Source organism: Osmia bicornis, chromosome 3, assembly GCF_907164935.1.
Source record: "Osmia bicornis bicornis chromosome 3, iOsmBic2.1, whole genome shotgun sequence".
NCBI classification, from domain to species: Eukaryota; Metazoa; Arthropoda; class Insecta; order Hymenoptera; family Megachilidae; genus Osmia; species Osmia bicornis.
The window spans coordinates 7,496,332-7,520,757 of NC_060218.1; the positions used below are offsets into that span (position 1 = coordinate 7,496,332).

The 24,426-nt window shown below is 35.8% G+C and overlaps 4 protein-coding genes across 10 annotated transcripts in view; 2 read left to right on the plus strand and 2 right to left on the minus strand.

Annotated features, from left to right (window-relative positions):
• Positions 1–169: 169 nt before the first annotated feature.
• On the plus strand, positions 170–2,878 carry LOC114872010 (probable phosphoserine aminotransferase). 2 transcript variants are annotated; one of them, XM_029178718.2, is made up of 9 exons: positions 170–423; positions 499–676; positions 913–1,043; positions 1,355–1,467; positions 1,596–1,757; positions 1,835–1,929; positions 2,007–2,176; positions 2,316–2,576; positions 2,682–2,878. In XM_029178718.2, the coding sequence occupies exons 2-9, from the start codon at positions 617–619 to the stop codon at positions 2,791–2,793; spliced, it is 1,104 nt and encodes a 367-aa protein (XP_029034551.1). In that variant the 5' UTR covers positions 170–423; positions 499–616; the 3' UTR covers positions 2,794–2,878. The 2 variants fall into 2 exon arrangements, with proteins under 2 accessions (XP_029034551.1, XP_029034550.1); XM_029178717.2 differs by having other exon boundaries at positions 170–676.
• LOC114872011 (guanosine-3',5'-bis(diphosphate) 3'-pyrophosphohydrolase MESH1) lies at positions 2,841–4,323 on the minus strand. 3 transcript variants are annotated; one of them, XM_029178722.2, is made up of 4 exons: positions 4,142–4,323; positions 3,710–3,925; positions 3,270–3,601; positions 2,841–3,188 (listed from the first exon to the last, which is right to left on the minus strand). In XM_029178722.2, the coding sequence occupies exons 2-4, from the start codon at positions 3,906–3,908 to the stop codon at positions 3,054–3,056; spliced, it is 666 nt and encodes a 221-aa protein (XP_029034555.1). In that variant the 5' UTR covers positions 3,909–3,925; positions 4,142–4,323; the 3' UTR covers positions 2,841–3,053. The 3 variants fall into 3 exon arrangements, with proteins under 3 accessions (XP_029034555.1, XP_029034552.1, XP_029034554.1); XM_029178719.2 differs by having other exon boundaries at positions 3,710–3,970; XM_029178721.2 differs by having other exon boundaries at positions 3,710–3,922; positions 4,142–4,322.
• Positions 4,324–12,450: 8,127 nt separating this feature from the next.
• Positions 12,451–13,951, plus strand: LOC114877807 (zinc finger protein 830). The gene is made up of 4 exons (XM_029190864.2): positions 12,451–12,642; positions 12,816–13,302; positions 13,377–13,546; positions 13,620–13,951. The coding sequence occupies exons 1-4, from the start codon at positions 12,539–12,541 to the stop codon at positions 13,759–13,761; spliced, it is 903 nt and encodes a 300-aa protein (XP_029046697.1). The 5' UTR covers positions 12,451–12,538; the 3' UTR covers positions 13,762–13,951.
• A 79-nt stretch (positions 13,952–14,030) lies between these two features.
• LOC114877806 overlaps positions 14,031–24,426 on the minus strand; it is a 29,662-nt gene continuing 19,266 nt past the window's right edge. For 2 of the 4 annotated variants that reach the window (XM_029190862.2, XM_029190861.2), the window contains exons 4-7: positions 23,714–23,854; positions 23,157–23,271; positions 22,283–22,509; positions 14,031–18,940 (exon numbers count right to left, since the gene is read on the minus strand). In XM_029190862.2, coding sequence (XP_029046695.1) covers positions 18,783–18,940; positions 22,283–22,509; positions 23,157–23,271; positions 23,714–23,854 — 641 coding nt within the window. In that variant the 3' untranslated portion in view covers positions 14,031–18,782. Of the gene's footprint in view, positions 18,941–20,512; positions 20,650–22,282; positions 22,510–23,156; positions 23,272–23,713; positions 23,855–24,426 lie in introns of all 4 variants that reach the window. The other 2 variants (XR_003789633.2, XM_029190863.2) reach the window with 2 other exon arrangements.

Here is a 24,426-nt window from a genome sequence, read left to right on the forward strand (position 1 = left end):
AATCGTATACAGAAAAATTGAAAAACATGATTTTACATACTTTTCTCCTACTCTCAAGCAAGGTTTCTGAATCTGTCCCTGCATTAGAAGAAATTTTATCAGATCCTTTTAATAAATCTTTCGATCTTCGCGGTTGAAACAAACTATTGCAAATGTATCTCCCCGTTTCCGGTTCATTAAAACCTGTTTGATAGATCTTCCTATACACAACACGTGAAACACGGTATCAAATATCGGTGATCGATACTGATCGCGTGACCGATTGATTATTATAATATCTATCTTAGAATTTGTAATCAATCGTTTACGTGAAGTGAACGTAAGCAAAATAAAAGTTGAAAGAGAAAGTGAAGGAAGTGATTGAGCTACAAAGAGAAAAGAAAAAAGGAACCGATATATAATCATTTGCTATGTGCATGTAACGTAAGTACATGGATCAGAGTTGCTGACGGGAATATGTGTGAAAGGCGGAATCAAATACAAAGAAGTACACTGTAGATATAATCCCCCGAGCTCTGAGAAGATAACGAGACTCGATAAACGGAGATTCTTCTTTCTGCATCAAGTTTGGTTCAGTGTTTCTGTAATAGCCGTCCAGTAAACAGTAGTATTCACAATGGGTGAAAAAAACAAAGTGATCAATTTTGGAGCGGGACCAGCCAAACTTCCGGAAGAGGTACTACGATGAATTAGTGATTTTTTTTTATTTTCAACATAGTTAATTTACATATCTTTATAGAATGAAAATTTTTAAACTTATGTTTATTATAAAATAAATTCTATAGTATAATTGTCAGACAGAAAGTAAGTTTATCTTATGGTAAATTAGAAGCTGGAGATATCGTTCCAGGTCAGACACGTTCATTCAACTGTCGGCCATGCAATTTAAAAATAAAATAATATAATGTTTAGGTGATGAAACACGTGCAAAGCGAATTACTTGCCTTCGGTGATACTCGAGTCAGTATTTTGGAACTGAGTCATCGATCGGCCGAATTCAAAAACGTTATTGAAGATGCCCAAGCAACATTACGAGAGATATTGTAAGTTGATACAAAAAAAGGGATTTAATTTCAAATATAAACATAGGAAATTAGAAAGAACTTAAGCAGGGCCGAGCTCCGAAAACGGACCCCTTCACATATATGACATAAAAAAAGTACCTCAAATAAAATTTATAAAATTAACATTAAAGCTTGTATAACTAATTTAGATTAATATTCAAGTAAACATTACTCTTCTTGCAAAATCGTTTTATGGGGGTCCTGGACCTTGGGTGGGCCATAGTCTGCCTAGGCCCAGGGCCGTCCCTGCTGTTAAGGAATTATAATAAAAGAGTTCTTAAACTTTACAGACATGTCCCCGACAATTATAAAATTTTATTCATGCAAGGCGGTGGAACGGGACTTTTTGCAGCTGTTCCTTTGAATATGATGAATACTGGTACTGCGGACTATATAGTAACTGGTAAATACAGAATACATTCCATTGATTTGCATGAGAAAGCAGGTTTTCCAAAGATGTTATAAAGATAATATTAAAGATCCAAAAGCAAAAGATCACTCTTCAATTTTAACGAAAATTAAACCTTCGAGGTTCTTGGTCAGCCAAGGCGGCAAAAGAGGCGGCTAAATATGGGAAAGTAAATCTGGTTGTACCAAAAACAACGAAATACACTGACATTCCTGATCCTTCGACCTGGAACTTGGACCCCAACGCATCTTACGTTTATTACTGTGCTAATGAAACGGTTCATGGTAATTAAACAGTAACACAACGAAGAAAAGATGAATGTTCTTGATTTTCGACGGTTATATTTATTTAATTATTTAAGGAATCGAGTTCAATTACATTCCTGAGACAAATGGAGTACCACTAGTTGCGGACATGTCGTCAAATATAGCCACGAGAATTCTAGACATTTCGAAAGTACGTTATATCAGATCTGATGGCTGTTTAATATGAAAGAAAGACGAGTCAATAACTAGTGATAACGTGTTGTTTAGTTTGCAGTAATCTTCGCTGGTGCTCAAAAAAATATTGGTCCAGCTGGAGTAACGCTAGTAATAGTACGAGACGATGTTCTTGGCCATGCCATGAAAGTCTGTCCCACAGTGCTGGATTTTACTGTTATGGCAGCTGATAACTCCTTGCATAATACACCACCAGTATTTCAGTAAGCAACTCTGATAAAAAACACGTTATGATGAAACGAATGTACACGCAAAGACGAGTCAAAAGCATCCTCGACAATACTACTATAATTGAAGTACAAAGAAGTAGTTGTTTGTTGAAACGTTCATTTTACATTTTAGAATATACACAGTTGGATTAATATTAAAATGGATCAAAGAACACGACGGTGTTGAAAATATGGAAAAGTTGGCTATCATAAAGAGTCAGAAAATATACAAAGTAATCAACGAGTCGAAAGGTTTTTACTCGTGTCCAGTTCAACCAAATGTACGGAGTAGGATGAACATTCCATTTAGAATAGGAAACAACGATGAGGAACTTGAGAAAGAATTTCTTTCCGGCGCGTCCGCGCGCGGAATGCTTCAGTTGAAAGGTCACAGGTCAGTCTAACTTGAAAAACGAACAACGATGTTGCAAATTCAAATAGCAACAAGAATGGAAAAAGTGTAAGAGCTGCGATTGAATGCAAAAATATTTAATTACAGATCTGTAGGTGGAATTCGAGCTACAATGTATAATGCTATTAGTGTAGAAGAGGCGGAGAAGCTAGCAGAATATATGAAGTGGTTCTTTCAAAAACATTATAATAAACAGTAGAAGATTTACAACGTAATTCGATGCAAATATTATTTTGTTGAAACAAATTTGTGTATAACGTATATTAAATATTTTTACAAATTTTTGAACAACTTTTCATACATTTTATACAACTTGCTGAACTTTACTGAAAGCAATATTAATGATAATATTCATGGTTTTTTTTAAACATTGTATATTGTCATCTCAGTATCAGTGTTTCAAATGTACTTTTATCTTTTTTATGTTGAATCATTAAATTTTAGTTATTGTTTAATAAATCATGATGGTATAACTGATTTTTTACATGCACAGCTTTCCCTATCACGAGCTATTCGATTTGCATATATTTTATCTAGTTCCGTTTCTAGATTAGAATTAGTTTTACGACATCCGTCTATCACAGCTTTGGCCCACTGTAATTAATATTTTTTAATATCATTAATATCAACATGCAAAAGTTTTATACCAAGATCTTTTCAATTCTCATAAATTACCTTGAAATATTCTTTTATTCTCTCTGGTGACCACCCAACAGGAGGGTTTTTTTCAAGATCTCTTAGATTATACAGTTTATCTGCTAGCTTAACTAATTTAGCTTTGTGACTATTTTTAGGAGCATTTTCTATTTGCAATCTTTTCCGCTCTTGTTTTGGCAAACTTTTATCATCAGTTACTTCTTTAACTACATTACAAACCTCGGTACCAAATTGTGCTTCTATCTCTTCAAATGTGGTATTCGTATCTTCCACTGTATCGTGTAACAAGGCTGATAAAATCACAACAGGATCATGAACATTACCCTCTTGGATCAAAATATTTGCAACACCTAGAAAATACTTTCTGTACTTTTGACTCTATTTTCATAGTTTCTTGAATAGTAAAATATGTAACTTTTTATATTTTTTCTTTATACAAGTATAACAACATTTCAAACCTATAACATGGTTTACATATGGTGTTCCTTCTGAATCTTTTCTTCTTTGGTCTTTATGTTTTATTGCTGCAAAATTTACACACTTCATTATTAGTGTTAATAATTCTTCAGTATTTAATTTTCTGGAACATGATGGACAAGATCCAAATACCGTAAGGGGATCATTATTGAAAACTGGTACACAGCTATTATTTTCCATGAATGTTTTGCAATCTTCTTGTGTCATAATTTCAAACAAATAAAATAATTAAAAATAGTATGCTATAAAAAAAAGTAAAATGTCAAAAAGTTGAAAACATAAAAATATTAAAAATTATATAAATACATACATTCTGTTTATTTGAATGAGTTTAAATGTATTATATCAGCATAATGATAAATTCTTTTCATTATTAATGTTATATCAATAAAAATTAGTGAAAATAACTGTACCTGAATTATTTGAAATACGTTCGTATTTTGGTTATATCAGCTTCTCAACATTTCTTCACTTTACCGTAGTCGATAAGGTAGTTGTGCCACTCAGTGCCACTGAGGTATGGTAACAGAAGAAAGTTGATTTCTTTCTACCATTGCGTAACAACTTCGTTCTTTCTAAATTCCATATTTTGTGATTTTCTTTTTATTTTATTTTTAATCGACTTCGAAAAGAAGGAGGTAATTAGTCATTTGTAATTAGTCAAAAATCATACAAGTTCTTTTTTCAGGAACTATAAAATTACTATAGTTATACGTTCTATATCGTAATATTGCAATTCCGAAAATACTTTTCTGAATTTAAACTATTGTTTCCCAATTAAAAAATATATAAATCTTTTTATAGTAGCTCTTAGCTTGATATCGCTTTCTAAAAGTTATCTTTAGAAAACGATATCAATTACCAGGTCACACCACATGGAGGTGGCTACGTTAGTGACCCACCCTAAAATCATAAGAACGTGAAACCATTCAAAACATACAACATAAAATAAAAATTTAAACAATACAATCTTGAAATAGAAAATAAAATTAACATCCTAATTACAGAAACAATTGAGAAAATAATAATAATTTAACAATAAAATGCTGAAATAGAAAATATAATTAACATCATAATTTCAGTAACAATTAACAAAATAACAATTGAACAACAAAATTCTGTAATAGAAAAGATGATTATTATATACATGAGGAGAATAATTTCCTGAAATAAAATAGTGACATCTCTAAAATCACAAAACCCCTCAAAACAAACAACATAAAACGTTCAACAATAAAATGCTGAAATAGAAAATATAATTAACATCATAATTTCAGTAACAATTAACAAAATAACAATTGAACAACAAAATGCTGTAATAGAAAAGATGATTATTATATACACGAGGAGAATAATTTCCTGAAATAAAATAGTGACATCCCTAAAATCACAAAACCCCTCAAAACAAACAACATAAAACTTTCAACAATAAAATGCTGAAATAGAAAATATAATTAACATCATAATTTCAGTAACAATTAACAAAATAACAATTGAACAACAAAATGCTGTAATAGAAAAGATGATTATTATATACCCGAGGAGAATAATTTCCTGAAATAAAATAGTGACCTCCCTAAAATCACAAAACCCCCCAAAACAAACAAAATAACAATTCAACAATAAAATGCTGAAATAGAAAATATAATTAACGTCATAATTTCGATTACAATTGAAATGAAAAATGCAGAGAACAGAAAATATAATTACCATTACAATCTCAGAGATATTTAATAAAATGAGAACGCACCCAGGCTATGTTTTAAATAAATTGAACCTATTTAAAATGAGAACATGAAATATAATAGATGGACAAATCAATAAGAAAAAAATAATTTATTTCAATAAAGTAATAAAGAAAAAAGAAATAGGGGAAATAAAATCGCGAGTTGACCATTCAACGAGCTGGCTATTGAACTCATAAAATTTCGAGTTCAATATATTCTCGACGATATGTACAAAAGGATCATACAAAAAAAAACTAAAAAATCAAAAAACAAATTAGCGAGCATAGTGACAGAATGACTGTCCATCCGAAGATGGAGAGCCATTAGTAGTTCCCCTCTTCTGGGCAAATTTTGCCGGGGCTCTTCAGCATATAGCCTCTTCTTTCTTCGGCAATAGCCTCACAAAAATCACTCGCGAAAATTTTACGTTTGCTCAGACATTTGTAAAAACGTAACACGTAAACGAGCAACGATCCCTTGAATCGCTACTCGCATACCTGCACAATTTTTGCAAATGTCCAAGCACAAAACACTTTTTAATTTCACTTCACTTCACTTCACTGCACTTTCACTTCAATACTTCATTTTTGTAATCGGGTCTAGTACCACGACTACGACTTACAAACTAATAAGGCTTGGCCTTGAAAAAATCAAGAGAGAATGCTAAATTAATTAATTGATAAATTAATTAAATTGCATTTTCATCATTTCTCTTGATTTTTGGTTTCCCAACCCCAGATACAAGCTTCTCACGTATTAGAGGAGAATACGAAGAGAAACATGAAAGCTTGCTCTGGCCCTGCCTACTTATAAACTAAACTCAATCACACCAGAAGTAAACTACCTGCCTGCCTATCGCTATATTTAAAAAAGGGCAAAAATCATTCTCACAAAAATTCACTCCACGGTTCTCATACAACCACCCGGGTGCAAAAATGCCTACACCTAGGGAGAACGTCCCGGGACGCCTCCGACACCCGAGTTCAATTCAACTTTCACACTCTAATAAAATCATACCTTTTTGCTGAAATCGACTGACAAATAATAGTGAACATTATGCTAAAGTAATACATTACATTTTCGTGTTCTATTGAATTATCTAATGTAAAAATTTGTCAATTTATTCTTGATAAGTATTTTGTAATGTTATAGTAAGTTAAGATTGTTAATGAACGATACAAATCCCACATCCTAACCACACACACACATGTGGAACTTGTATCGTGGTTCACTATTGGTTCACTACTTTTGTCAGTCGCCAAAATGTATTACACTTAAAACTAAACCTTGTCCACCGCCCTCCACCCACGCGAGTACATCTAAGTACCCGAATGAGCTTTGGGCATAAAAATGAACAAGGCCAAAGGTATTTTCACCTACCAGTTTTCTTCATGTGTGCTGAAATGCCTAAGCTAAAACGTATAATTAGCAAAAACTAAAGATGATATTCTCACTTTATTAAAAGTAAGAATATCGGCGAAATTTTACGGCTTCGATTTAGTATATGGGCTGGCCCCCCCATGGGGGTGGAGTATATAGTCGGATAGCTTGGAGAAAGAAAGACAGAGTAATTGGGAGTAAAAGGAAATGTGTAACGCGGTGTGATATCAGTCGAAGACGAGAGCGAATGGAGAATATAGCGAGGAAATAAACTAGACTATTTTAATAAAAGTATACACTATACCGGGGTATGCGGGTGGATAAATGATTATGTGATAGAGTTCGTGAGGCTGAAGTGTGAATGATGAATGTTTAGAGTCGAGAATCGTGAACGTGACAGAATGAAGTTGAAGTATGAACGAAGAGCTTTCTACAATGCTTGAAGAGCAAATACTGAAAAGCAAAATAGAGCAAGTATGACGCTAACATGGTGCACTTCTAATATAGGGCTGGCAAGGGAGGTTCTTAGGCCCCCTGAACTTGCGTTCGACGCTACCACCACCCACCCCGCCTAGGATAGGATGCACCCCTTCGCTAAGAGCGCTACCCGCCCGTCCAACACGTTGCATCCAACGTGTCAGATTGACGGACGCCCATAGTATAGACAAAAGGCTGCAGTTTACAATATGTAACATATGGTCGTGCGCCACATTCTAAAGCTGCGCCTGAAAAGGCCTAGTAATGCATGGTTTTATCTCCCATGAAATGGTTTCACGGTCTTATGCCGCGGAATCCTTGTAACTACTTTGATTAATTAAATAAAACATTGTGTTTAAAAACCAAAAGGATTCCCACCCTATACTCGTAAGTGCATCGTCATATTTACTCTCGCGTTATTTTTCGCAACACTAATTAAAATAGAAAATACTGATCTAGCAACATGACTAAAGGGGAGCTTTAAATTATGCTTGAAGAGCAAATATTGAAAAGCAAAATTAAGCAAATATGACTCCACATGCGTCCACTGCTAATATCAGCTGGCAACGAAGGTTCTTAGGCCCCCTAGTTCATACGCCAGACGCTACATACCACCCATCCCGCCTGTTTAAGGCACCTGGCCGCAATGGCACCTGGCCATTAAGGCGGGATGCACCCCTTCGCTAATAGCGCTACCCACCCATCGAACACGTTGCATCCAACGTGTCCGAGTGGTGGACGCTAATAGTATAGGCAAAAGGACTTTAAGACAGCTTAGCGTATGGAGTGCGACATACTTAAATGTCCCGTACTCTATGGCTGTGCCTGCAAAGGCCTAGTAATGCATGGTTTTATCTCCCATGAGGTGGTGTTCACGGTCTTATGCCGCGGAATCCTTGTAACTAATTTTATCACATAAAAACCAAAAGGATTCCCACCGAATACTAGTCAGTGTATAGTCATATTTACTCTCGCGTTGGAAATTTTTCGCAACACTAATTAAAATAGAAAATCCTAATCTAGAAACATGTCTGGTACATTAATATCTAACGGGGTAATATTTCACTACACAAAGGTATGTAGGTGGATAAATGGTTATGAGACAGAGTTCGTGAAGTCGAGAACCGTGAACGTGACAGAATGAATTTCAAGTTCGAAAAGGGAACTTTATACAATGCTTGAAGAGCAAATACTGAAAAGCAAAATTGAGCAACTATGACACTAACATGGTGCACTGCTAATATCAGCTGGCAACGGAGGTTCTTAGGCCCCCTGAACTTGCGCTCGACGCTACATACCACCCACCCCGCCTGGACGTCGTAACGCCAGGACAGGATGCACCCCTTCGCTAAGAGCGCTACCCGCCCGTCCAACACGTTGCATCCAACGGTGTCAGATTGACGGACGCCCATAGTATAGACAAAAGGACTACAGTTTAGAATATGGTAACATATTTTCATATGTTCCGTATTCTAAAGCTGCGCCTGCAAAGGCCTAGTAATGCATGGGTTTGTCTCCCATGAGATGGTGTTTCACGGTCTTATGCCGCGGAATCCTTGTAATTAATTTGATTAAATAAATAAAATATTGGATTGAGTTTAAAAACCAAAAGGATTCCCACCGAATACTAGTCAGTGCATTGTCATATTTACTCTCGCGTTGGAAATTTTTCGCAACACTAATTAAAATAGAAAATCTAATGGGCTAATATTTCACTATACTGGAGTATGCGGGTGGATAAATGATTATGTGATAGAGTTCGTGAGGCTGAAGTGTGAATGATGAGTGTTTAGGGTCGAGAACCATGAACGTGACAGAATGAATTTCATGTACGAAAGAAGAGCTAATACTCAAAAGCAAAATAGAGCAACTATGATGCAAAAACGGTGCACTTCTAATATCAGCTGGCAACGGAGGTTCTTAGGCCCCCTGAACTTGCGCTCGACGCTACATACCACCCACCCCGCCTAGAACAGGGTGCACCCCTTCGCTAAGAGCGCTACCCGCCCGTCCAACACGTTGCATCCAACGGTGTCAGATTGACGGACGCCCATAGTATAGACAAAAGGCTGCAGTTTATCAAATGGAAGATTTGGTACTCCGCCACATTCTAAATCTGCGCCTGCAAAGGCCTAGTAATGCATGGTTTTATCTCCCATGAGATGGTGTTCACGGTCTTATGCCGCGGAATCCTTGTAACTAATTTGATTAATTAAATAAAACATTGAGTTTAAAAAGCAAAAGGATTCCCACCGAATACTAGTAAGTGCATCGTCATAGTTACTCTCGCGCTGGAAATTTTTCGCAACACTAATTAAAATAGAAAATCCTGTTCTAGCAACATGACTAAAGGGGAGCTTTAAATTATGCTTGAAGAGCAAATATTGAAAAGCAAAATTGAGCAGATATGACTCAAACATACGTCTACTGCTAATATCAGCTGGCAACGGAGGTTCTTAGGCCCCCTGAACTTGCGCTCGACGCTACATACCACCCACCCCGCCTGGACGTCGTAACGCCAGGACAGGATGCACCCCTTCGCTAAGAGCGCTACCCGCCCGTCCAACACGTTGCATCCAACGGTGTCAGATTGACGGACGCCCATAGTATAGACAAAAGGACTACAGTTTAGAATATGGTAACATATTTTCATATGTTCCGTATTCTAAAGCTGCGCCTGCAAAGGCCTAGTAATGCATGGGTTTGTCTCCCATGAGATGGTGTTTCACGGTCTTATGCCGCGGAATCCTTGTAACTAATTTGATTGAATAAATAAAATATTGGATTGAGTTTAAAAACCAAAAGGATTCCCACCGAATACTAGTCAGTGTATAGTCATATTTACTCTCGCGTTGGAAATTTTTCGCAACACTAATTAAAATAGAAAATCCTGATTTAGAAACGTGACTGGTACATTAATATCTAACGGGGTAATATTTCACTACACAAAAGTATGCAGGTGGATAAATGATTATGTGATAGAGTTCGTGAGGCTGAAGTGTGAATGATGAGTGTTTAGGGTCGAGAACCGTGAACGTGACAGAATGAATTTCACGTTCGAAAGAGGAACTTTATACAATGCTTGAAGAGCAAATACCGACCCCTCTGGGGGCCAGCCCATATATTAAACTGATGCCAATTTCACGAGTAAAATCGGGAAAACGTTTCAATTTCAAGAACGATTTCGTTATCAAAGTAAGTAGTTATAATAATTAATAGTATTCATGCTTATTACTTTGATATTGAAATCCGCTCATCGCGAAATAAATTCTTGTACATATAAAAAAGAAAGTGTATTGTGAAGTCGGAGGGTCATCCGACTTCTCTACATTTTTAAACTGGAAATCTATATATGTAAATATGTACAAGAAAACCCTATCCTGAGCTAAGGCATAAAATACACAAAAAAGCAATTTGCACGATTATCATTGTATAAAATAATACAGTGATATTCGTGGGTCACTATGCTCGCTGAAAAAATAAAAATTACAACCAATTCCCGTGTCGCTACGGACCATTCGTCCTACGACATGATGGGAACCGGAGGAACTTTAAAGCATGCGACTCACCGATCGTTGACTTGCACCACTGCACTCGCCACGCATCTTATTGTTAGATTAACCCATAGCTCGTCTGTTGGCTCGTCAAAGTAACGGTACCCCCACTGGCTAAAGCACTCATCTGAAAGCATAAAAATCACGATTCTTGAACGATATATGTTTTCTCTCAATTTGTTGTAGTTAATATGCTAATACATAGGATAATTAAAAAATATGCATGCAAAACTATATAGGAATAACTACACCATAAAACATGGTAAAAGACATGCAAATACATCCCAAAATACATGAAGATCAAAACCATAGAACACCATAAAATATTTGCAAAATTATAGCAAAACACATAGGGTACCACTCCATAAAACCTACTAATAAATCCGTATAAATATGCCAAAACACATAGGGTACTACTCCATAAAACCCACTAATAAATCCGTATAAATATGCCAAAACACATAGGGTACCACTCCATAAAACCCACTAATAAATCCGTAAATATATGCCAAAGCACATAGGAAACCACACCATAAAACACGATAAAGCACATGCAGGTACATGGGGTACCACACCACACAGCACACTAATGCACTTGTATAAAAATGTCAAAACACATGGGTGACCACACCATAAAACGCACTAATATATCCGTATAAATATTCCAAAATACATGGGAAACACCATAGGCACACACAATAACACTTGTGGTAACACACTGATAAATCCATGCACGAATATCCATGGTGTCAACCCGTACCGGTATATGTTTGACAGCTCGATCCGTATCCTTTGGCGGTCGCGATAAGACTGATTAGATTTGACCTCCCTCTAGGTCGCGCTTGTACCGGCGCTGCGCGCGCAATCAAACATGACGTTCCGCTTCACCGGTTCCGCAGATTTAACTATTTCTACTTGATATTTGTTAATATTTGTTTAATTATTATTTTATATTTTACAATTGTTTATTAATCAAATTATTGTTATATCTATTTAAATTGTTTATTTCTTTACATTTCCGCGTGGGTATATTGCAAAATTTTGTTTAATTATTCTATTAAAAATTATTTAATTATTATTTTTAATTTTACAATTGTTTATTAATCAAACGAACGAACTGCGCCCTACAGAATGAACGAGAAACTAAATTTCTGGTCTGTTTTACCTTGTTGACGTCTTTCGCGAGTGATCAATCAACGAAATCGTAGTTTTCAAATTACTTCTACCTGGAGACTTGTACATCATCCCTTGGGTGCTCGTTTTATTCTATCCGACCCAAAGAATATCAGTCTGGTCCCTATTTGGACATACGATTCACAGAAATGTTTATATTACGAATAAACCAAAATGGTAAAAAAAGTTTCGAGTCGCCAAATACCATTTTCACAGATATTTCCTTTTGCAAAATGGAGCTTATTTGTATAATTTGGCCTAAATCGGAGCATGACAGTTTCCCGAAGTTTCATCCTAACTTCATACTGTGGTACCATGTACCCCAAAAGTGGCCACCCATCGGTAACATAGGCATGCTCAGTTTTGTTGTATCTGTAGCCACTGAGGTGATGAAGTTATTTCAAAAATTTAATAACAGAGGAGCTGGAGTTGCATAGAAAACATAACCTGAAAAACAGAAGTTTTATTTATTATTGAAAAGTGAAATATATTTTTCAAAATGTCGCTGAAAAGGAAATTGACACAAGATGATTTGCGTAAAGCTATGAGTGAACATAAAAAGAAGTTAGGAACTGTTAAGAAAATTGAATCACCATTAGCGAAATATCCTTTTTCATTACAATTTTATATATTTTAAGGTTAACTTGTACATCTCTTTTTTGTTTGATATTTGATGTTAGCTTTCTTATTTATTTGTGATAATTATATTTTAACATCGTATATCTGTTACTTGACGAGTTTAATATTTTTAAAAAGTCCTTAACCATGGTAAACACATATACAGATGCAGGACAGCTTATGTGTATTTTGTGTAAAACTGCTGTACATAGTGAAGCAGTTTGGTCAGTACATTTAAATTCAAAAACTCACAAGGAAAATATAATATTAGTAAAAAAGACTAAACTAGAAACAGAGTCTCCAACAGCTACAACACTTACATTCAAAAGACCAACATCTCCGCAAGAACCAACAGCGAATAAAAAAATAAAGAGTATATTAAAAAATGCCACAGTACAGTCAACACAAGTACCATCAAATTTGCCATCAGATTTCTTTGATAAACCTTCTAAGCAGCCTAATGGTACGGTACTTTCAAATACTTCTGTGATAAAAAAGAAGTCAGAAGATGATAAAGAACATGAGAAAGAATTGAAAAATGTTGAGGCAAAAGAGGAAAATGAGAAAGAAATAGAAAGGGATAAAGATGCAAATCAAGCAGTTCTTCCTGAAGGATTTTTTGATGATCCAGTTTTGGATGCCAAAGTAAGAATATTACATGAAAATTGTACATATAATAGGAGGACATATTATTATATGTTTTCTGTGGGGTATTCTAGGTTCGTAATGTCGAATATAAAAATCCCATAGAAGAGGAATGGGAAAAGTTTCAGAAAGAAATAAAAGAAGAAACAGCACAATCTGCACAAATCATTGCAGAGGATCAAGAGGAGGCAACAACAGAAAGACAATTAGATGAAATAGAAGAACAAATAAGACATTGGTCTAGGTAATTAAAGATAAAATTATCTTTATTTTAAGAGTATAATTCATAGTAATTAAATGAAATAATATTTTGATAGAGTAATGGATCTAGTAAAACGCAAAGAGCAAGTACAAGCCACTGATAGAAAGCAAAACAATACTGATGAGGATATCTCTAGTGGAGACGAAGCTGAGTTTGACGAATTTCTCGATTGGAGAGCAAAAAATTCGTACAAATAAGATTAACTTTCATCGTGTACAGTATTCATGTTCTTGTAAATATTTGAAGGTATCATATACTTTCAAAGTACTTTTGAAACTATTTAACAATGATCATTATTATATTAATTGATCTTTCATACAAAATTCGAAATATAATTTGTACCAAGAAAGAAAGGGAAATTTCTCTGCGACCACCCTTTCTTATATCATTTCTTTTTTTAATAAAAGGATACGAAGATGACAAACGATGTTTGTACAGTGTATTAAGATTTTATTAAAACGAATTCAAAGAGTCAGAATATAATTAAGTTTCAAATACAATTGTTATAGATCATTAATTTATCCGTTACAAGCTATAATATGAAATGTATAATATAAAGATTACAAGGTAGGCTAAGCCGCTAGTAAAATAGTGTTGGGTAGTATATTGCCAAAAGTTCAACGATATTCACTTTCGTTACATACCGGACATTATAAAATATTGAAAATTGAAAAATGAGAGACTCGCATACATTTTGTCCGCATCCATCCACTCTGTAGCTAAGAAACTTTCTATTCGCTAATTCAAAAGTTTCTCTCGCGAGTTCGTCTAGATCTGTGTTTAAATATCCTCCGATAGAGTACGTCTCTGTTAAATTTCCAATTGTTCACTAGATATCCTGCGTTAGATACTTAAAGTTTTACAACGTAGCATGTAATCGTAGAGAGCTTAATCTTAAACCTTACGCGATCCTTTGAATCGAAGCGAACTACATTTAACGAATACATCATATTTCTGTGTACATGTACATATAGAAATACGAATATCTCGAGACGAGTGTACGATAATCTTTACGGTATATATTTTAATGCTAAATCGAATCACAATGTTTCGCTTGAACCGTCTACAAATCGGTAATCGAACATTCCTAGACGGATCATTGAAATTAAGCACAAAAAATGCGATCAGACGAAACCTCTACGTTTCTCCCTTAACGTTATTAATATCCTACTAGAAAGCTTAATCGTGCTCGATCACGCTATATTATAGTCCCTTAGAAGCAAGCTGTGTCCGTGATTACAATAATAATACCTTAACAATGTTACGTATCTAGAAGAGACTCGATCCTAAGGATACTAATCGGACGATATTTGTGCTGAATTCGAGAAGGATTACGTAGGCGAAACCGTGTTTAGGAAGAAACTTACAAAATCGCGAAACTCGGTATTTAAAAGATCCTTTCTATAAGAATGATGATCCGTACAATTCGATAAAGCACTGACGCGGCGAAGATTGTTCGTCCCACGGCGATCAAAGATCGTTTTATCTTGATCCACCGTTCGGGACTGCATCGACAAAGGTATATTGTCTAATTTTGATTTCGGCATGTTCCATCGTTGTTGGCGAGAGTTATCGGTATCCGGTTCGTGTTTTGCGTCTTCCGGTTTCGTCGCGACGAACGCGAAAGGAAAAAAGCGACATCGTCCGTCAAAAATCCCATTGACGTATTAAAAAATGGTCGCGGTAACCATGTTGGTTACTTTTCCAACATGCCTTTACACGTTCGGTGTGAGAGAGTTCAGGTAAGTAAATGGAAAATCGAAGCAAACCCCTCGCAAGAACGAAATGTAATCCAAACACTTCCCCATATTTGGATTACCCTGTCGTTCTTCGTTTTAACAAGGTTATACAATGAAGATTTTCTTATTACGCGATCACAAGAAACTCGTTACGATTACTTTATGATAGTTCTCGTTTTCTTTGTTCGTGTTTCTGTTTCGAATGTCAAACATTTTCGTGTATACATGTTCGCTGATGAAACGGAAACATTGTTAAGATGAAAGAAAGTATCGTCTTAATCGATCTTTGTATCAATTATCTACGTTTAGGTGTTTAGAATAGAGGTGTTACAAAAGTGAGCGAGTGTCTTTGACTGATAAAGACGAGGCACCCTGCTTGTTTCTTTCATTGAAATTACTCTGTTTTGTGCATCGTATCTTTAAGGGTGGAGGGAAACTAACGACTCGATATTAAGCCTCTTAATAATACACGGTTCTACAAATTATTCTAGAAAATCTTAAGCGAACGATTTACTTTCCACAGCTGATATTATAATCGATGAATCGTTTCGATTAACTTTGAAACGCTATATCGAGTCTTACTTTATTTTATCGGGCACGGAGGGAAAGTTCTATCCGGAAACGGAAACCTTCCCCGAATTTCGTTCGCGGATCAGACCGATCCCTCTTCGTCGTCCCTTGAAACCCTTATTGAATAAAAACATTTTCTCGTTCACGCACCTCCCTTCCTCCATTTTCTATTTTATTTTATTTTTTTTTTTGTTATTTTAATATCTCCCTATTTTCAAAGTCACTCGATTTTTTTCTCACGCTATATCTTGAATGTTTGCGATAATTATTAAAAAGATACTCTTTCTAAGTTATTTGTTACAGCTGAGAGGTTGATATACAAATGGGTCAACAATGGGTGCAAAGAGATATAGAGTACACTAGGTGCGGCACCGATAATAATTAAGCGATTCGCTTAACACGATATTAATATCTATCGATTATCCTCGTTATGTATTAAAGTGTATTAATAATAACAACGACGGTAGCAAGAAGAATCTATTAGCTGTACGTTGCACATAGATCACAGAGTGGATACGGTCGCTAGGCGTTCCAAAAAATTCATCTACAAACAGTGCAAATAGTGCCAAGCCTATTATCATATATATATATATTATTTATTTTCTTCTTGTACTGATATAACGTGTATACGTATCTATATATATATATATATAATTAATTAATCTCATCTCTTTATGTAAACGCTATTTAAACGCGAGAGCGCAGGCACTAAATTGCTGAGATACAATCGTACCGGACTATTTGATGACGATTTAAGAAAAGATGATTTTGATGTGTAGGATAGATACAGATAAAGTGTGTCCTTATCGACATTAACTTTCGATAAAGAAAAATCTTGTGCGGTTTTAATAAGGTATTTGAGTAGAAACTTGTTCAACGCGTTCATTCATTTTTATCGATACGATGAAAATACCCCGAGGCGACTGTGTCATTTCGTTTTCTCTCGTTTGTCCATTAGAATTCGATCGATCGAACGAACTTTAAATACCTTGCGAACTGTTCCCTTTGCCTTGGACTCGATTTTCGAAAACGAAAAATCCATTTCGTTGGACAGTGACGTAGCGTCGTCGCGTTCTTCGAGTGATCAGGGTCTTCGACCCTTTTGCTGCGACGTATTTTCTGTGACAATTATTGAAGCTTCGAAGAAAAATTTGTATTCTAATTTTCATGCTTCAAATTATTAACGCGTTAATTGATCAGTGTTGAAAAATAAAATAAAATTATTTTGAAGCTCTGAAACTTTCCATAGGACATTGCAAAATAAGGAAGATATTACACTGATCGAAGTAAGTCAATAATTCATTTCGACGTTAATGTAATGAATTTTCGTAGTTCGCAGCGAAAGGGTTAACGCGCGTTCGGATGAACATTGAAACGATAATCGATGTGAAACGATTCGTCGAGCGTGTAACTATCTCGTTGCCTAAGCCGTCATGCGCGATCATTAATTGTTAGTCGAGCGTGTTGCTCGTAAAATGGATAAAAGCTACGATGCTGCTTAATTATCGCGCTAAACGTAAATTGATTCGCTACGTGTACAGCGTTACCCTCGGGATGTCCGTTCAAACACTTTCGTCTGGTCCCTTTCGTGTATTTTTTTTTTTTTTTTTATTATTTTTTTTGGCTTCTCGTTAACCAGTTTCCCTGGCAAGAACGATCGGTTCTTTTGTTCGTACGTACTTTAAATCGGGCTCGGTGAGTATCAATTAGCCTGTTAATCGTCTGAACCCCGAAATATTGTGCACACTTATCGAGCAGACCTTTCTTCGTATGGATTTGTATCAGACCAGCTGACCACTTGAAAATATCTATTATTCCCCTAGAGCATCGGTGTTCCGTCTTTTAACTCCAACAAACATCGTCGAGTCTCCGAAGTCGTCGAATGAAATGATTAAATTGTCGAAATGATATCCAGCGAATTTGTCGATTGGAAATTAAATCGTTCGAGATAAAAGACAGAACGCGACGAATGAAAGATTATCTTCGTGGAACATTTGGTTGATTGTTAGCTCGCGATCGATGATAGATCGATCGTCGTTCGTCGAAGCGATCGTTTGGACTTTGAATAGTAATTCTTAGTACTGTTATTATAAAATACGTGTTTATCAGTTAGAGTTAGCTCGAAGCAATGAGTTATGCGAATACACTATCCTTTGGTCCAGAAAAAACATCGTGAATCAATGCAAAGTTCTCCAAAATTTAATTGGAAAATATATTTCTTCGCATTGTTACTAATGTTTCGCCTCCAGATTTTATTGAAAAAAGAAAAACGAAGAAATTGTGCTTCTATGATAGATGTCTCTCTTTTTTTTTTTATCGTAGAAAAAGATTATATTCTTCTCTTCTTTTTTTTCTTTTTTCTTATTTTCTTAGATGCTGCAGAGTCTAAAGGATCTACGAGAATTAATTGAAAGAATCTTGTTAAACGATGAGAGTGCTGGTTGATTATTTTTCTTCGATATATTCAGAATATTTCTCTGAAATATGTTTCGTGCTTTCTCTCCTAGCAATTTATCAAAATCACAAGACACATACACGCGTATGATGCTCCATTGAAATGGAATAATAACGTGATTTGGATCACGTCGAACTCGGAACAATGATTATCTTAAGTACGATTCGTGAATACCGTTTTTCTTTCATTCTGTCCTCGGACATAGTAGATCGGATGGCTACGATTAATTATAGCGGTACGTGTTAATTAGACCCAGGAAAGTCTGTATCGAAGCACAGGACGTAAAGGTAAAATGATGATCATCGTTGAATCGAAATGAAATAAAATAAAGGAATAGATCTAAGAATAGAATATTGAGACGAGGTTGAAATCGCTTCGAGGACGATTTATCGCTTTCGTTTTGCTCGTCCTCGTGACCGTCGTTGAAGGAAAATCAGGCAATGACGTATCGAATCTACGCCTTCGCCTCGAGAATTTCCACGGTGACGTTCTCCAGTACCGTTTCCGTCATGTTATTCGATTGATTCGGCGGGGATTTGTTCGATTTCACCGAAGCAGCCGATGCGTTTCCACTGCTGCCCCGACTTCCTCGTCGTGATCCTGTTCGTGAACCTGGCGACAGAGATTTTCCTGTTAAAGTATCGTGCGCTTCGCTGCGAGAACAGCACTGTGGCCTGACACGAAAAGCCGGAATAAAAGTTGAAGCACGAAAAGCAACGTCGAACGGAAATGTTTCGTTCGATGCTGTATTTTTCGTTTGATCGAAAAGGTCACGATGGCGGTCTTCGATTCGCCAACAAGCTTCTGAAGGAAACCTGTCATCGTTTTATAGAACAATTTAAAGAGTAAAGAATTTCTGTACCATTTTGGTAGAATTGTATTAGGTTGAGAAGAAATTTTGACATTTTGAGATTGTAGAAATTATTAAATCTTTTATATTTTGAAAATTTTTATTTTTCTATCAGACCGTCACTGTGAACGTGCATGCGTTTATCTAATTCTAAAAGTGCTCGAAAACTCGAATTGTAAAGATTCATGGAACGTCTTGATCGAATTCACCGACGATGCAGTTCAACCGGATTAGTACCAAAAAATAAAAAAATATAAAATAGATCAAATTGTATTCTAATATCGTGATTAAATAATATTGTTAAAATGAAAATTTAATTTAAGGAAAAATAAAATAATCGAATTTTTTAAAAGTATCGCTGAAGCATTTCCGGTGAAATCGATTGATATAATCTATCTTACCGTGCAACCTAGATGCATTTCTTGAATGCAATCTGGTCTCTCGTAAAACTACTTCAGAACTCCGTGCTACAATGGAAATGCACCCGTATTCTAGCGAATATACGTATATTATCGGTTCTGTCCTTCGTAACTCGCGTATCTAATACTAATCGATTGCACTACGCGGAGGAAATAAAAAACACATCGCGCGAGGCTAACTCGCATCAATTTTCTTTCACAGGCCACGAGATTGGACATTTTTCAACGAGCGTTTATCACAATTCCTTGAACTTTTTCTTATTCCCTCCCAATTTATTCTATAGTATAATCGAACGTTTTTACATCATTGGTACACTCGTTTAAACGCGATTTCTACAGTACAGGGTGCCCCTTGCAACTGGGCCAAGCTATAGCTCTAAAATGATAGAAAAATAGACAAAATTTCATTAGACAAAATTAATTGGTATAAAATCACGTTTCATGTGTTGATTCTGGAAATGGAGATGTTTTAAACGTCTTCAATTCCAAAGCCAATACACGTGATACGTACATTTAACACCATTTAATTTTGTCTAATTAAATTTTGTTCTACATTGTATTATTGTAGAGTTATGTCTTGGCTCAATTATTTGGGACACCCTGTAGAATATCATCGTCATAAGCAAGCAATGATCTTTTACTGTAGCAAGCAACTATAATCGTGATCCTCGAGAACGCTAAAACAGAAGAGACTCCAGGTCTATCTGTAATTATTTCATCTATTAGAACTGTTAATATACAAACTTCTAGGGCTCGAAGTTCTGACGTATCCGAAAGAGGGTAAGTACCATAGGGCTTATGTACAGATACACATACAATGCTACGATACATCGTAATATATAATATATATGTATATACGTATAAAAAGGAGAAAGAATAAAAGATAGCGTAACTCGTGTGTAATACGAAACTTACCCTCTTCGAAGGACGCGTCAATTTGAAAAGTATTTTTTTTTTTACAATAGAGCACCTCATAGGTCCACAGTACATGATAATCAAGAACAACGGTCACAGACGGGATCATTAAACAGACTACTGCTATAGATGGTCGACTGCAAAGAGAGTCAAATCCATTAAAAGTGGAACATGTTTATGGCGATTAAGTGATGCATCGTTCTGGCGACACTTTCAAACGGTGCTTCAAATATCTGGTTGTTATTCTCACGTGACTTTCAATCTCTTTAACCCTTTGACTTTGTACAATTTTTATTCTATCATCCTTTGAATTAGTAATTTCTGTATCAAACACGAATACTAGTATCTCTATGGAGGTCACTGATGGTGCTATAAATAATTAAAAAAAAAAAGTTCTAAATAGCTTTAACCCTAGATAGAGGGGGAAACTGATCATTTAAAAAATATTAAAAATTTGTTGTTTCTCTTGTTTAGAAAATTTCAAAATTTTCATTTATGTCTTCGAGGGATGTTTCAATATATCAATTCAAAAAAAAATAAATAGCCAAAGGGTTATTTATAGACATAAAGGACCGATTCATACTTTTATATATTCGTTCTCGTTCACTCTTATCACACTGTATATTCACTGTGCACTTACGAGTTTTGATGCAATTCACTTAACAATTGTCCCGTGATATTCCTTTCTAAAGCTCTCTATGGTATATAATATTATGTTCTAATTACTGTGGTAAGCCGTGATAATGCGTAATACAACATTTCACGTTAATCATCGTCGACGATAAACGACGTGCTTCATGGAAACGATGCACCCTCGATTATAGAATGTACTCAACAGATATCTACCCTCTTGGCAGGCAATTGTGCATGCGAGAAAAGTCAGAAAGATTCCGAGTTCAGTAGAAAAGGATTCTAGAGTAAAGATAGATAGGCAAGAGTAGGTAGTCACCTACTTTATATACTCGTATCTATATTATACACATATATGGGATGTTCTACGGAAATCGATAATACTGAAAGGTAGCTAACTCGTGAAATGATTCATTTAAAAACAGGCTGAAATTTTTATAACAAACATTATCCCTTAATTTCAATAAAAAGAAAAAAAAGGAAAATAAAATCTTTGAAGAAAAAATGATTATACAGTCTTTACACCCCAAGTGGTCGTTGCATATTTTAAACAGAAACTTGTTCATAAACTAGATCGTCGCTTGATACGTGTTCTACGTGTCTCTGAAATTACCTTGAACACTTCACGATACCTGTATGAAAGTATAAACGTATGTGAATTATAAACTTGAAGGGGTAACCATGTTGGATGGAACTTCTCGATAATTATAGCGACGAGTAACCTGTAACTCTAACAAAGGAACGTATTTTACTCTTAAACTGGAAAATATAAAATTTGCGTGTTCTTGCCAGCCCATTTGCCTTTTATCAAAAATGAAAAATTCTAAACGCCTCTTTGTTTATTCAGAACTTTTCCCTTCGAACGAGGGATGAATGGGATAAAATGTACACAAAATTTATTTATTTTCCTTTGCGACAGTATAAAACGTTCCTTTGAAAGACTGTAAGAAAGAGAAGTGTATCGAACACGCAGGATAACTTGTCTCTTTGTTATCGTTAGGGGGATGGTGTCCAAGGTGTCTCGATTTCCATCGAACACCCGATATAAAGGCGCATTAAAAAAGAGTCGCTTGCTTCGTTTCAACGGGACACTGTATAACAAGTTGCTTGCTTAGTAAGTGAATGAATAAAAACCCGTACGGCTCACTCTGTGCTGTGAGTGCTGAGAGTGTTTCGCACCTTGCGAGGCGTTCGGCGAGTGGGCGCGTAAGGAGGCCATCGAGGGTTGCCTCGAAGGTACCCGTACGCTCGCCCTTGAACCACGTCTCTCCTGAGGATGCAACAGTTTATTTTCCCTTAGCAATGATACGTTCATCAAACGGGCATTCGGGGTATTGAAAATGGTGCGATTTTCGCGCCAACGAGCCCTGGAACAATCAGAGAAAAATACAAAATCATCTTGTGCCTTAAAATAAACAATATAATGTATATGATATGCAGTGGCGGCTCGTAGCTAAAATTAGTAGGGATGCTGCTGCAGAAAATTTTTAGCCTTTTAAAAAATCGGCACTGCGGGAGCGACAGTGCTCTCTCTTCCGCGCAACTTGCTATGTGCGCAGCCTCGCACGCAGCTTACAAAGATTACAAAGATTTTTGTATCTTTTTCATAAACTGGGAGATGGCTACTAATATTAAGCTTAAGGATTGTATATTGTACAAGAATAAAGAAAGAATTAAAGAAAAAAGGACTCGTTATATTAAATGTTATCGATAATATCAAGTGCCACAGTGCCTATACGCGAGCCGCCACTGATGATATGCGTAACGATAGAGAAAAATCTGTCGTTTAATTTTTTTTTCAAGATAGAACTTTGTTAACGAAAAGTAACAAGAAGTTTGAAGGTCTATCGTTTAAAAATGTGAGAAGTGGAAAACATTAAATATACATTAAGCAAGCGGTTATCTGCGGTCCATTCTGAGATGCAATTGCAAGGAGAAGTAGGTCATAAAGTTTCTTTATGAGAATTGGTAAAGTCGAGTGTCACCGTGAAAGATATGCAAATAGGTGGCTTACTTGCTGAAAAGCCTAAGGACGACGCAGATGATGATGAACATGAGGGCCATACCAACAAGAACACCGATCATCGTCGGGTCGATGTATTGAAGATTCGGTTCTTCTATCTGCTCGGCTGAAACACCCATTTTAATGAACAACGTCGAACCTGATATCTTCGTTCTAGAGATTCTCTTTTAAATTTATTTCAATCGAAATTTAGATCATTTTTAAAATATCCAGAAATGCAATATTAATGCAATTAATGCAATTGCACATTTTCATCTTCGCCCTTAGGACGCATAATTCACCGAGCAACGTCTTGTTAAGGGTCTGAAAGCAACGTCAAAGCGGCGGTGCTTTTAATTTTCACCCTTAAAAAAAAAAGAGCTTTTGCTCGCTAGCTGGAAGTTTGTTCGCGCGTTAATTGATCACGCGAGACAGCTGACGAATTAATGAAGTCAGCGAGATTGTAGGCCGGAATTCCATTAACTTGGAACGCCTGGCAGCAGACGCGGCCTGGAATCTCATTAAAAATTGCACGGAACTTGTTCGGTATTTCGTCTGTTTTCTCTTACCAACGCATACTATCGCGCCGTCGGGCTGCGTAACCGGGATCTTCTCGAAGATGCAGATGCAACGGCCGTCCCTGCATTCCGTTTGGCTCACCTTCGCCTCGCATTGAGCGTGAAAGAAACACGACTCGTTTACGTTCGCCGCTGCAACACAGAGAAACCATTAACAACGGCTCGTTCCTCATTCAGAAATATTATTCGAAAGATCTTTTTTTTTTGCTTCCTACGCCTCGGGTTTTAGTGTATGTTTAAAACAAAAGTTATTCATATTTATTGTACGAAGGAATGAATAATTTATAAAAGAGGACTGTAGAGAATGATTGTTGCACGACTATTGAGATCTATTGTTAAAGCTTTTCTGACAAATATTATTTGAAATATTTTTCACCACTCCTCGAGTTTCGAACAAAAGTTATTTGTTCCACTGTTTTTTTATTTTCACTCATTGTATGGACGGCTGAAAGTGGAATGAATAATTGATAAAGAAAAACTGTAGGGTGATTATTGTGCGATTGCTATAGAAGTGTTATTGAAATTGTTAACATTTTTCTAATGAATATTATTTGAAATATTTTGTATAGCATATGTTTGAATAAAAGTTATTCCTTTGATGGAGAGATTATTCATTTTTCTACATCTGGATGCTGGAATAAATATTTATTGCAATTATTGACCTTTTTAAATCCGATTTGAAAATCATTCGGTATTCAACATTC

Bases quoted from the DNA above. Each gene is read 5' to 3' on its own strand.
- LOC114872010 (XM_029178717.2), top strand. From the start codon at position 617: ATGGGTGAAAAAAACAAAGTGATCAATTTTGGAGCGGGACCAGCCAAA. The intron at 677-912 runs GTACTACGATGA...TATAATGTTTAG, and splicing joins CAGCCAAACTTCCGGAAGAG to GTGATGAAACACGTGCAAAG. The intron at 1,044-1,354 runs GTAAGTTGATAC...TAAACTTTACAG, and splicing joins GCAACATTACGAGAGATATT to ACATGTCCCCGACAATTATA.
- LOC114877807 (XM_029190864.2), top strand. From the start codon at position 12,539: ATGTCGCTGAAAAGGAAATTGACACAAGATGATTTGCGTAAAGCTATG. The intron at 12,643-12,815 runs ATATCCTTTTTC...CATGGTAAACAC, and splicing joins ATTGAATCACCATTAGCGAA to ATATACAGATGCAGGACAGC. The intron at 13,303-13,376 runs GTAAGAATATTA...GGGGTATTCTAG, and splicing joins ATCCAGTTTTGGATGCCAAA to GTTCGTAATGTCGAATATAA.
- LOC114872011 (XM_029178719.2), bottom strand. From the start codon at position 3,935: ATGACACAAGAAGATTGCAAAACATTCATGGAAAATAATAGCTGTGTA. The intron at 3,602-3,709 runs GTTTGAAATGTT...AGTATTTTCTAG, and splicing joins ATATGTAAACCATGTTATAG to GTGTTGCAAATATTTTGATC. The intron at 3,189-3,269 runs GTAATTTATGAG...TATTAATTACAG, and splicing joins GAATAAAAGAATATTTCAAG to TGGGCCAAAGCTGTGATAGA.